Genomic DNA, 14,525 nt, shown 5'->3' with positions numbered 1-14,525 from the left:
GAGTCACTAGAGTACCAAAACTGTTTTCATGAATACTTTAAAAATTCAATAATGTAACCTCTAGTACAGCTTGAAAGGCTCTGAAGGACAAGGCAGTTAGATCAATATTAGTTTATTTCTAATGCTGGGCAGCATGAACAGACAAGGCTGATCATCAGGTGGGTTTTATTACCTCTTGGAGTGATAAGACCTGGTGATAAAAGGCTGGGGACTGAATGGGGTAGAAGGCGAGCATTGTCCTGCAACACTCCCAAAGAACGCTTAGGAGGCCTGCCAGGCCTGGAACTGTTGAAAAAAAAAAAAACAGACAAAAACAAATATTAGGTTAAAAACATGCTCATTTTGGAAATATCATCAGTTGCAGTATTTGCTTCCTCAACTTTGTTTAATTACCAAGTGATACAATTTTATTTTAAAGACTATTTTCATTGAATACCAGAAGACCAATACCTTCCTTTCTACTAAATTTCCCAACATAGTTATGGCAAATATTTAAACCATAAAAGATTAATTTTATTTTAGATTACATTTTCAAGACAGCACTTTGCAATAGAGATTACTTGTTTGAGAAGCCCAAAGTTATCCCCTATCCTTAAAGCTACATTTGATCCCAAGTATTAATACATACTACTGACTACCTGAGCGAGTGACCCACAGAATTCAGATTGTATAGAATGGGAAATGATTCTCTGCACATAGAGGTAAAGAGGTAAAGAGCTAAGAGACAGAGAATAAGATGTGGTTTTTTTTATTATTATTCTTGTTTTTTAGCATTTCCACAGCTTCCAGGAGACCACCAGGAACAAAGCGCTCCCACTCTCAGTAGATTTTTTAAAATCTACCTACTTTTTAAACCAGGCTATATAACCAGCAGTGCACTCCTCTGGAGTGGCTGTACTAACAAAACCCGCCATGTTTGCTATGTAGGCTTTTTTTTCTCACAGATTTATTAGTGTTTTTAACTGATGAATTGAGGCTAAACTTATAGCATTAACCTGATCTATTCCATTTGCACATTCTTCACTGTAGTATGAGCAGCTCAGGAATTGCAGTTACAATTGTTAATCCATAAAATAGAAAGTCAGTATCTGGCTTCCATGACTTTAATACAGTCAGTGTACTGACTGTATTATTTGTATCATTTGAATGTTGTCACCACAATGAAGAGACTTCAAAGTCATTGAACATTAGGATCAAGCTATTCTCAAGTCATTCAGTATGTCTCATATATTACTTTCTAAAGTTCCCCAAGATATTTCCATTGCTTTTTGTAAAAATGCAGTTTAAAAGCTGAATAATAAGGTTTTTGACAAAATACTAAACCGCTGTTTTAAATAACCCAAGCCACAAAAAACTGTAAGACTCAGATAGAGAACATTTCCAAAAATGACTTTTGGTTCACAAAAAAGGTTTAAGTTAAACCTTACTCTATCAAATTTACAGGAGCAACGTGCTCCATCAGTGTAAGACAAATACAGCTTTTTAAATGAAGACTACTTCTAGCAATCTTACACAGAGGTACCATTGCCCAATTTATTTTTCACACACTGTGCTGGTGTTATTTTCTTTCATCGTACATCAATATTGTATATCAGTCTAGCATGAAAGATTCTGTTTTTCTTACTCAATGTTTCAATTTTATAATCTGACTCTCCGCTCCTTCTTTCTACTTGATTCTGAGCCATAACTTATTTTATTTAATTCAGTATTGTTATCCTGTTTGCCCTTACCTTGTTTTGTGGCTTCCTCTTTTAAGGAAGAGATAAGAGGAGAGCTATTTACTTCAAATGCCCTAAAGGATCCCAAAATCATTGAACAATGTTTATCAATGTACATCCAGTCATTAGAAGTTAAATAATCATCACCAAACCTGTATACTAAGTGGTTCTTTGTCTTTTCATTTGACAGAAAACAAGCCTACTAACTTTATTCAAGTCTACCCTATTACTTTGTACTTTTTCCAATGTGAACATTTCAGCACTGTCTTCATACTCACCATCACTTTCAGACTGAATCCCGAGCTAGGCAACTTGATGCTCCTTCTATTTCCATATAATGAGTCAGTTGTTGACAGTGCACATTGAAATCTTTAAGGTTTAACTAAATTTGTTCCAAATTTCTAGGTAAGCTCACAATTTGAAGTAGCTCTTTTCTAATGAGCTGACTCAGGTTTGAGAGGTATTAAAGGTTTCTCAGGTGGTTGTACCTTAAATTCCAAGATTTGAAAAAAAATTGGTAAAATTTCCCACCATCAGATCTATATTGGAAAATTCATGGCTTATGTTATAAATGGCTTGGTAGTATTTACCACATATGTTATAAACCAATGGGAACATATTCTCCATCCTAACATCTTTTTCAATTGGTTCATTGGTATGATTAATTGAGTCTTCCCAGCAAGAATGTATGCTGAGAAGGTTGTATATATCTCTGGTTTTGTGACTGCATCCTAAGCAATTCTAATGGTATCTACACACATCGGGGCTCAGTAAATGGTTAATTAACTCAGTTAATAAGATATATTTCACTGTTGCTACAGTTTCCAAATATTCCTTAAATTGTTCTATTCTCCCTGACCACATGAATACCAAACTGGTTGCATCATTTAATCATCAGATAATCATTTTTAAGTCTTGGACTCCACAATAATTATAGGAGCTTCAAAATATGATCCACTTGAATCTGACTATGTACAAGATTAAAGAAGGTTAGATGTCACTATGTATGACGTTAAAGAAGGGTAGATGTCACTTAATACCACTTCAAGCACCACTTAAGGACTAAAGGTCCATGGAGTTATGCATATGCAGTGACAATATCACTTATTCAATCATCCAGTAAACACTTCATCATTCAGTAAACAAACATGCTCGAGGTGCCCAACCACTGTTTGTCTGGCATGGTATTATATATAAGCATTATAGAGATTAAAATGGAAGCCTGACGAAGGCAACAATTTTGGTCTCTTTGTTTATTAATATAATGTGAATACCTAGAACAGCTTCTATTTTTGAGGAGTTTATGGTCTAGTGATAGAGATGTATTTCTGACCTATTGTTTAAAATTTTGATTAACTCTTTAGTTTGATATCCAAACTTAAATTTATCAGTGAGCAAACATCACCTTCAGATGCCTTTGTTTCTATTCTTGGAAAGAATACTTGGACCCCTAGAATAAATTAATTAGAATCAAATTTCTAAAACTGCTTTATAATCAATAAAGTTCCATACTAATAGAAGATAGTTTTGTTAAAAAAAAAAAGAAGATAGCTTTATTTTTATCTTTAGGCCTAATGATCCTCTCTAGTAAGAAACTCCTAGCACTCCTAGCACAAGTTCCTGTATTTTTTTTAAATTAAATTCAATTAGCTAACATATAGTACTTCATTAGTTTCAGATGTAGTGATCAGTAAATCATCAGTTGCATGTAACACCCAGGGCTCATCACATCTCATGTCCTCCTTAATGCTGCATTTCTTTTCAAAGAACACAATCCTAACATGATGCAAGACTATGGAGGACACTGTAGAAAGTTAGAAAAGATCATTCATAATATATGATCCTCTTATACTTCTTATCTTTAAGAGCTTTATAACATCAAGCAGATATTTACATATTAAGACAAATAAATAACAAATAACGAGAAAATTGTTATTTGGATGACAATTTAATCAGCATAGGCTGAAAGGTCCATCATTGCAGCATCCTATCTGCTGAAATATTGATTGTTACTGATTTCAGTATTGCTTTATTTTTTTTTTTTTTTTTTTTTTTTAAAAGATTTTATTTATTTATTTGACAGAGAGAGATCACAAGTAGATAGAGAGGCAGGCAGAGAGAGAGAGAGGGAAGCAGGCTCCCTGCCGAGCAGAGAGCCCGACGCGGGACTCAATCCCAGGATCCCGAGACCACGACCCGAGCCGAAGGCAGCGGCCCAACCCACCGAGCCACCCAGGCGCCCCAGTATTGCTTTATTTTATGGGGAACAAATAACCATGTAATTACTCTTTGATTGAATGATAATTGCTTGTTGGCAATTATTTGTTTTCTGTTTAATTACAAAGTTATTTGCACTCTGTAAAATAAAACAGCTTTAAAAAAATTTCCCACCCAAATGACTCAGTGGTTGTATCACTCATGAACACCATAAACAAAAGTTAAGGTACAAGGCACACAACCCAATAAAACAAAGCTTTTACTAAATAACTCAGCTAAATCTTTAAAAGCTTCAGATTATAGAGTCAACATTAGATTACACCTAATTAATGAGTGGTTTGTAGGTAAATTATATAAAAAAAATCAAGATTTTCTTTCAGTCCAGGTCATTTTTTAACATAATTTATCCTGATATGTATTTCCCCCTTTATTCTGTAAACTTCTTTAGAAGTAATAAGTCAGCTTCCTGAGATAAAAGATAAACCAACTCGAAATATATATCTGCACTATTTCATATTTATGCACTTGTAGTCGATTACCATGAGAGCATTACCTCACAGTTTATAAACTTTATAGACTTGGTGGTTTCCTAAGAGGGAAATTCAACAGGTCTTCTGGTATCAGTAAGATATATCCAAGATATATCTGTTTCATGGTGTAATAGATAATGTAACTAATACTTTGTTCATTAAGATTTTGCAGTTTCACTGTTGGAGTTATTTTTCCCTCATGTTAGCAGCCATTTGTATATGAATCAAGGAATAAGCAACAAAGTAAGGTGATTTTGTTTTTCAAAGAATAAGTCTTATTAATAAATTAGTGATGACATGAGCCTACAGGATATTTAAAACTAAACATATGGTCAGTATATGATTTAGTGAGGAATCACAAGTCATGTCATCCTTTCCAATGAGAGCTTGGCTTACTACTTTTAAAGAAATACTTGTAACATCCCGGGACAAACTGAGCAAATTGCTGAAGATATGAGAGTTCTCCTCTGACTTTCAATGTGCTTTTCAAATTAAATAAGAATCTTTTTGTCAGAACAATAAAACTTTTTTTTTTTTCTCATTTTATTTATTTTTTCAGCGTAACAGTATTCATTCTTTTTGCACAACACCCAGTGCTCCATGCAAAACGTGCCCTCCCCATTACCCACCACCTGTTCCCCCAACCTCCCACCCCTGACCCTTCAAAACCCTCAGGTTGCCCCAACCTCCCACCCCTGACCCTTCAAAACCCTCAGGTTGTTTTTCAGAGAAAACAGCATGGAGGTTCCTCAAAATGTTGAAAATAGAACTACCCTATGACCCAGCAATTGCACTACTGGGTATTTACCCTAAAGATACAAACATAGTGATCCGAAGGGGCACGTGTACCCGAATGTTTATAGCAGCAATGTCTACAATAGCCAGACTATGGAAAGAACCTAGATGTCCATCAACAGATGAATGGATAAAGAAGATGTGGTATATATACACAATGGAATACTATGCAGCCATCAAAAGAAATGAAATCTTGCCATTTGCGACGACGTGGATGGAACTAGAGCGTATCATGCTTAGTGAAATAAGTCAATCGGAGAAAGACAACTATCATATGATCTCCCTGATATGAGGACATGGAGAAGCAACATGGGGGGGTAGGAGATAGGAGAAGAATAAATGAAACAAGATGGGATTGGGAGGGAGACAAACCATAAATGACTCTTAATCTCACAAAACAAACTGGGGGTTGCTGCGGGGAGGTGGGATTGGGGGAGGGGGAGCGGGCTATGGACATTGGGGAGGGGAAGCGAACCATAACAGAACAATAAAACTTTTAATTGCATCATGGATTAATAATAATCTCTTAGGACTGACATTTATTACAACATTTCAAGGATGCCAGTGATAGTTAAACTCTACCTGACCTTTCAATGTTTATGAAGAGAAACAAACTCTGACCTCACAGCAACCTGATCCATCTTCTCTCAGTGTTGGCAAACTGATAATTTGTCTAACTATTGCACTGTATTTTATTCCCCACCAGATCAAAGGCAGCAGCAACCAATTCAGCAAGTGGGATAAAGTCATCCATGAAAAATGGGCAATTAACATTAATCATATATAAAATTGTTCAAGCTGATAACTAGAACCTGTTCACTATGGTAACTCTCATAAAATGGTCCTTATGCTAAGCTGGACATCAATCAGCCCTTGGATCATGGAAACTTAAAGTGTGGCTCATCATTTCTGTAGGAGCTATCAATACAAAGAACAACAACAACAAAAAAAAAAACAAAAACAAAAAAGAAACACCAACCAGAAGCAAGACCGCTTATATTCCATTATCATTTACTCTTTTTTTCAGTTGTTTATTTGTTTGTTTGTTTTAGTGTAGTTGATACATAATAGTTTTAGGTATACCTTTTTCAGTTCTTATAGGCAATCCAAAACTCAAATTTGTATATGTTAAACTCATCATCACCAGCACTCCATTAGAGTTATGGAAGTTATAGAAATTATCTTTAACATAAGGGCGTTCAAGGGATGAAGAAAAGCCTCCACTTGTTAGTGAGTCAAATATTACAATATCGGGGATCATGTAGATCAATCTGTTTATGCATTTATCTTATAACTGTGATTAATTGAATTATTTATATCTATTATCTTAAATTATAATCTTTAATTCCCTTGCTAATGCTGAGTTTCTGTTTTTCTTGCAATAAAAAAAGAAATCTGATGTAATAGACAATTTAAGGGTTGACTACTCACTTGATAGAAAGTACGACTATGAAGCTATTTTATACTTCATTTACCTGACTCTGCTCCCTATTTAAATTAAATGTGCCCCAGGCCTGGTTGTTAGCACCTTTAAACAAGTTTAATTTTTGTCATAAATTAACTGAATTCTAATAAAGATTTTTTTTTAAAGAGTTTATTTATTTATTTGACAGGCAGAGATTACAAGTAGGCAGAGAGGCAGGCAGAGAGAGAGAGGAGGAAGCAGCCTCCCTGCTGAGCAGAGAGCCTGACGCGGGGCTCGATCCCAGGACCCTGGGATCATGACCTGAGCCGAAGGCAGAGGCTTTAACCTACTGAGCCACCCAGGCGCCCCTCTAATAAAGATTTTAGTATAATTAATAAAGACTATATAACAGAAATGTTGGCATATGGCCTCAATTCTTAGTGACTTCCTTTTGTTCCACTTGTGTAATTTCTATTAACGTCAGTGGAATCAATATACCTTAGTAAATCTTAGAGTAAATCAAATTAAATAAACATTTCCCCTTTTAAAGTGTATCATATATCACTGTCAAATACTTTTTTTCCTAAGGAAAGGCATTCTTGAATTCAAAAAGTATATCACTGTGCAAAATTTTTGGTATTAAGAGAATGGATAAGAAGTTAACATTCATATTTGGATATAGTCCACTAGTATTTCAAATTCAACATATGCCTCCCCAAATCACACTTTCCAATCCTCCCTTCTCTTGTCATTAGTACAGGCATGCTCTCCTACTGATTGCTGAAACTATAAACTTGAGGGCAATTTTGATCCTCCCTCAAGACACCCGGGAGATTCAGTCAGTTAATCATCTCCCTTTAACTCGGGTCATGATCCCGGGGTCCTGGAATCAAGTCCTGCATCGGGCTCCTTGCTCAGCAGGGAGTCTGCTTCTCCCTCTGCCTGCTCTGTTTGTTCTGCCTGCAGCTTTCCCTGCTTCTGCTTTCTCTCTCTGACAAATATGTGAATAAATACATCTTTAAAAAATTGTTGATCCTCCCTCTTCTTCTCCCTTAGTTTTCAGTCTCCAATATCTTTGCTCCATTGTGATATGTGTTACAGATTTCCATCTCCATATATTGCTAACTCCCTAATTTAGGCCCTCATCACTTCATGCCCAGGTTATTTTTAATGATTCACTTCATTGTTCTAATTCATTCCTTGTAAACTATCCTTGTGAAATTTGGTGAAACATCCCTTTCATTTTGTCATCTTTTGCTCTAGAACCTTCAATACTTCCAGACTGCATATAAAACAAAGTCTAAATGCCTAAGCCAGGCAATCTCCCCCAATATATATTTCCTCCCTTTCTCTAATTACTTCTTAAATGAGTCTTCTATTCCAACTGGAAGAGTTGTTTCACTGTCTGCTAAACATAGTATTTGACCCTAGAACCTTTTAATTGTGAAACATTTTCAAGGTATCAGTTTCTTGGAGACAATGCTTTAAGTTCCACTGCCTTGGGAAAGCTTCAGTATAACTTGCTGTAACTGCTGCTGCTTTTCTGAAAGACCACTGACTTTTACTTTGTATCATCATTTATAGGTATTCTTAAATGGTTATCAAAAAGGGCACTTTAGTGCCAACCTCAGGGAACCTGTTCCAAATAGCCAAAATACTGGTTTGTTTTTTGTTTTTTTTTTATGTCTGGCAAATGAAGTCTCATTGGTTATTGTCACAGTCTGTATATAATCCTACAATGATCTCAATAGTTAACATTTCAAATTTGAATGTCAATCAGAAAATAGAGGAAGACGACCTTAATATCACAACTCAGGAGAGCTTAGGAAGTTGAGCAAGACCTTTAAGAATGCAAGCACTATTAACCTGATTGCATTAGTCTCTACAGTTAGGGATATAGCCTGGAAGTACACATTCAATTGATAAACAAAAGTGCCAGGGTTTTTGTTTTGTTTTGGTTTGGTTTGGTTTGGTTTTGTTTTTTTTGCTGATTTATTTTTTTTTTAATTTTGCATGAATAAATATTAACAAATCATACAAAATAATAATGTAAACAATCTTAGATATTCAGTGTGGTGCAGTGGAAAGCACTAGAAGTTAAATCTGAGTTCTAATTCAAGTTGTGGTAGGAAGAATTCTAAAATTCTCCTCCATTCTGAGAGACTTCTAGGCAAAATCACCAGAACTGTGAATGTATTATAGCTGAGGTCATTACAATTACATGGCGAAAGGGATTTTGCACATGTGATTAAGTTAACTAACCAGGTGACTTGATTTAATCAAAGAGAAGATTATCTAGATGGATCCAATCCTTTAAAAACAGAAAGGAAGTCCCAGAACATACCATTGCTGGTTTGAGGATAGAAAAAGCCATGTATCGAGGAATGCATGTAGTTTCTAGAAGACAAGTGCAATCCTGGGCTGACAGCCAACAAGAAAATAGGTATGCAAATCCTACATTCTGAATTGAACTACATTCTGCCAAAAACTTCAGTGTGAGTAGATTTTTATCAAAATCTTCCAGATTAAGAGCCCAGCCTATCAGCCCTTGATTTCCACCTTCCAAAACTCTAAGAACCCGCTCAAGCCTCTCTAGACTTCTGATATATAGAACTGTGAGATAATAAATGGATGTTGTTTTGAGCTGCTAAATTTGAGGCAATTGGTTATACAACAGAAAACTAGTTCACCAGTTCTGCCATTATTGAGACAAGTTATCTCAAGCAAATTACATGACTATTCTAGATGTGCTTTCTCACTTTAGGCTTAGAGATGTAAACTAAATATGAATCTGATCATTTGAACCATGTTATATTTCTGGTCTAATTCAGATAATTCACTAACTTCAAAGTATGCATAGTTTCCCTCTTTCTCCTATGTATATTTTAGCTTATATTTTAAGTTACATTAAGTTTCTGGATTGATTCTATGGAAAATTACCCAAAAAAAGAACAAAATGTGTGCATAATGTCATAGTATTATCCTCACCTGATAGTTGTGTATAATTGGTCAATATATATGAATATTGGTTTGGAAAGTTAAAAGTGCTGTACAACTTGAAGAAAATTCTGATACTGCAACATGGATGATCCTTGAGGACGTTATGCTGCGAGAAATAAGGCAGTCACAAAAAGACAAATATTGTATAATTCTACTTATATGAGGTAAATATAGTAGTAAACTTATGAAAATAGAAAGAATGGTGTTTTCCTGGGGCCAGGGAAGGGGTGGGAGGTGGGGGATGGGGAGTTATTCGATAGGTATAGAGTTTCAGTTTTGCAACATGAAAAAGTTCTACAGGGAAACCTGGGTGGCTCAGTGGGTTAAAGCCTCTGCCTTCGGCTCAGGTCATGATCTCAGGGTCCTGGGATCAAGACCCACGTGGGGCTCTCTGCTCAGTGGGGAGCCTGCTTCCTCCTTTCTCTCTGCCTGCCTCTCTGCCTACTTTTGAACTCTGCCTGTCAAATAAATAAATAAAAATCTTAAAAAAAAGAAAAAGTTCTACAAATCTGTTGACAACAATGTGAATATAGCTAAAACTACTTCACTGTACACTTAAAATGGTTAATACTGTACTAAAATGTATTTTACCACAATTTTTTAAGGTGCTATACAAATATAAGGATTATTGTTACTCTGCTTGCAGTTATTAATACTTAAAATTTCCATGGAAATCATTTTGAATGTCAAAAAAATTCTATCCAAAGAGATATACTCTGTCATTTACATATAGAAAAGTAGAATTCTCATCTGAATGTTAGTACTAAAAGAATTACCAACTCTCCCAACCATCTCCTACCACATACTTAATTTACATCCCAAGAAGTCCTTACTACTAAAGCATTAATTCTAGAGTTCAAGCTTTATATTTTAATTTCATAATTCTAAGTTTTATTAAGGCAACTGGAATACACATTTACACATACATAGATTTTTATTCTCATTATTTTCTGTTTTCCATCCCTTACTTTGACAAGAAAACATTTTTTAGGCATTTCTTCTCCCCACAAAAAACTTTGCCCCACATCTCTTTACTGTTTCGAAATAATGACAATTTTCATCAAAGAAAGAATAGATCAGTTCACTAGGAAATAGAGAACTCAATTCTAATTTTTTTGTTGTAGATTGGGGCATGATTATGAATAAGTTGCTAGATTTTAATAAATGGGAATGGAGAGTTTTATGTTTGCCATGGCGTTGGACATGTTTATGACTAACTAGATAGTCTCATAACGTTCTCTGCCCTCCCTCACTTTCATTTTGAAGTCAGGTAAATTTGGATAGATTCAAATGCAACAAGTAAATCTTGAGACACAGCTGCTTGGTTACAGAATAACATACTTTTCCAAAAAGTCATTTTTCTCCCTAAATCATGGTTTCCACAAGGCAGCACAATTTGATAGGCCAGCAATTTACTGTGAAATCAGTTTGTGATTCTGAGAAACTCAACCTCTCTATGCTTCAGTTTCATCATCTGTTAAATGTGTTCTGAAATGATTTGATTCAAGGAATTATGAGGAATTAGAAATTCTTTTCTCTAAAATCCTCCATAATTAAATAATGTGCAAGAAGGGAAAAGAAACAGCCAATGTGTGAACTTCTTTGAGCAGAATTTTCCAATATAAATAGATTCTTATTTTATAAATAGTGGTGTGTTACATTATCCAATTACTTTGATAATGTTTTTATAGGAGTATCCCTGAAGCCATTTTATCCTTTTTTTTAGCTTTTCTAAGTCAAAAACATTATCACATTATTTAACTCCTCAAAAATATCCCTTTACCTCACTGTCTTCAAGTAAACAAAATTGCCAAATCCCAGAACTGGCAAAGATTATTCTCCTATTTCCCTCTAGATTCCCCTCTTCCCTGTAAGAGAGAAACTTCTCCTAAAATCATGGTGTTTTCCTCCATACTCATAACTTATGTCTTTAACCATAGAAAAAAGTTAAGTCAAAGTAATTTGCATAACTGACAGTCTGCTTTTTAATATTCCTTTGTAAGTACATTTGATTCCCACTAGAATGTTTTACCACTTTCTGAAAGGAAATGAAATTAATAACACCTACAAATAATGTGGGTCTCCATTTCAGGTGAGAATTTCTTTGATACTACTGATGGTGAGTTGATCCTATAGTTCCTACTAGTAACAAGACAAGGTTGCAAAAAGGGAAATACTTTTTTTTTCTTGAGGTAGATCCTTTTTATTATAATTCAACTATCAATACCCTAAAGGTTACTTTTTTTTTTCTTTTCTCCCCCTGATAGGACTTCACAACAACCTAAACCCTAATCCCAGTCCTAGACTTAATATTGAAATTTAGTTGTGAACTGAACACCCTGCCAATCCTGATCATAGACAGAGTTCCCTATTCTGGCCATAGCTGGCTCCTTTCCCAATTTTAGCCATGCACAGAACCCTAAGTCAGGCCACAGACAGCCTTGTGTGTGGCCAGAGTCACCACTATTAAGGATAACTTAATGATCCCAGTAGGAAGCAGAGGAAAGGAGAAGTGGAAGGTCAACACAGGCCTGTTCCACATGGGGCCTTAATTCATTGTGCATGTCTTTTCAATGCACAATTGAAAAGACAGGTAGGAGGCATTTTTATTATGAAATACAATACATTCATTTCCATTTCCTAACAACAGGATGCCAATCAGCAGACTGTAATTCAAAGAACCATCTTCTTTGATATAAAGGAGTTGGGAACAGTGGGAAGCAGGAGGAGTTCCCAGCAAGAAGTAGAACTGGCAGTGTGGCTTGAGGATGAGGAAACCAAGCCTACACAAGGAGGAACCTCGGAAAGTCTGCCTTTCTTCTTACATTTTCTTTGAAGCAGGGATTTATCCTACTGCTGCAGTTGCTGTTTTGTTTGTTTGTTTCCTTCTGCTTTAACTCCTAGTGTCAGAGGGAAAAAAATCAAATCATACTTCTTGTTCTTGAGTTAAACAAAGCTTGTTCCATACACAAAACATTGACAGTAGAAAAATAATCAGGACAGACAGTAGAAAAATTAATCAGTCCAGAAACAAGCTTTATCTATATGTTATCTTTAGATTCAAATATTGTACAGGCCTTTAAGAATAGGATATGCTTTTATGGACACATTCCTGAGAGCTAAACCCACAGCACAGTTCAAGGTTAGAAAATGTACTGATACAGCTCAATGTGGAAAACCATAGTTTTACTGTGAGAAAATGAACATATACGAACTCTAATTTTCACTGTTTAATACTTGATATCATAAAATGTATCCCCACATACAGGGAGGGAAAGGGAGTAAGAAATTTAAAAATCTTTTCAACATTTAGATGAGGGGATTGTATTTATAAATAAGAAATAAGTGTATGTGTTTATTCTGTGTTTTTGCTTGTTCTTTGTATCATGCCTTTATCTAGTCCATTACTCTTATAGTAATATTATTATAATTATTTTACTAGAAAATACATTCTGTGAAATAATCTCACAGTGTATGTACTCATTGTCTTTGGACTTTCTGGGTGTTATTTATGTTATGTTTTGAGGAAGTGCTATTTTCTGGCTTAACAGACCTAAACAATAACAAATTTGCTGTTAAATAATACCCCCTCAAGGCAGGAGAACATAGATAGACATAAACATTTGTACCCTAAAATTAAAAGTTTTTGATCACTGACAACTTTTTCTAAGATCATTCAACTAACATGCTCCCATTATGTAGTTGCTAAATACAATTGAAAGACTATCTTAAGCAGTAAAAAACTGTTAATTATTTCACCTTTTTGAGAAAAAAATAATTTCAAGGTCAAAATCATGGAAGATTAAAGTTCTTAAACACTTTTGGCCATTTAACCCCATCAGTGGGGCATATGCAGAACACTGTAACATCCACCTCGGGAAAGATCTAGTGATGACCCTCACTCTAACACTCCTTCCATTATCAGAGCAGCAAGACATTTACTGCAAGTGTACAGCAATTTCCTCCTTTTAGGTATGACAGGAATGTAAATTAAATTCATCTCAGCACCATAGTTAAGTGAGCAGTTTGTCCCACTCTGCCTATTGTAAAAACTTAGAAGTAAATAAACTATAGTTACTTGTCTAGACTCTAAATTTCTTGTTGATTGAGACTGTATCTTATTGTATATGTATCACATGTTTGTTCCTAATATAGTTCTTGGTACAAAGTAAACATCAACTAGGAGGGAAGGAAGGAAGGAAAGAAGGAAGAAGGAAGTGATGGAAGGAGGGATAAGAGAATTATTTTTAATAATTTTAATAATTTTTGCCAGAATACTTTGTACCATGCCATTTAAGCATTTTTGTGAGTTTTCTTTGAAACTTTGGAGGTAGAAATAAGATCTAAATACATTGATTTTTCTCCTGAACTCTCCCAGAACTGGATTAAAATATCAAAACTAACAGTTGGCAAGGTTACTAATTAGTGCAACAAGAGAGCTGCATACTGAATATTTTTGCAATCTAAATTTAGAAAGAAAACTTTTTTTGAAAGGTGGCAGAACAAAAACTGAAAAATGTTTTTCCTTAGTTTCCTATTTAAATGACAAGATTGATTCTGTTTCAAATGCACTTGGTTAGAAAAGCCATCCACAAGTTTAGCTTAAAAACTGGGGAAGCAAGTTCAGCAAGGTAACACAGTCTCTATTTAATTCCAAATTCACATTAAGCCACAGGAAAATTAATCATTCCAAATAAGCATCAACATAATAGTAAAAAAGGAAGAGGTTTTGAATTTCCCTAAACCCCTGCTGAGCGGCTATTGTATCCTTTATCTCCCTGCCTTCCAGAAAGCTAGTGGTTCTGTTTAACTTCAACTATCCATTAACCCTTCGGATATAAAATATTTGAGACGATTTTC

At 35.0% G+C, this 14,525-nt stretch overlaps 1 protein-coding gene across 1 annotated transcript in view; it reads right to left on the bottom strand.

Annotated features, from left to right (window-relative positions):
• DACH2 (dachshund family transcription factor 2) overlaps window positions 1–14,525 on the bottom strand; it is a 777,815-nt gene that overhangs the window by 374,914 nt on the left and 388,376 nt on the right. Inside the window, exon 3 of the mRNA XM_045994791.1 lies at window positions 173–285. Within this exon, the coding sequence (XP_045850747.1) occupies window positions 173–285 (113 nt within the window). The remainder of the gene's footprint in view (window positions 1–172; window positions 286–14,525) is intronic.

Source organism: Meles meles, chromosome X, assembly GCF_922984935.1.
Source record: "Meles meles chromosome X, mMelMel3.1 paternal haplotype, whole genome shotgun sequence".
Taxonomy (NCBI): Eukaryota; Metazoa; Chordata; class Mammalia; order Carnivora; family Mustelidae; genus Meles; species Meles meles.
The sequence above is the reverse complement of the archived record's forward strand: the minus strand, read 5'-3'. Positions and strand labels throughout refer to the sequence as shown.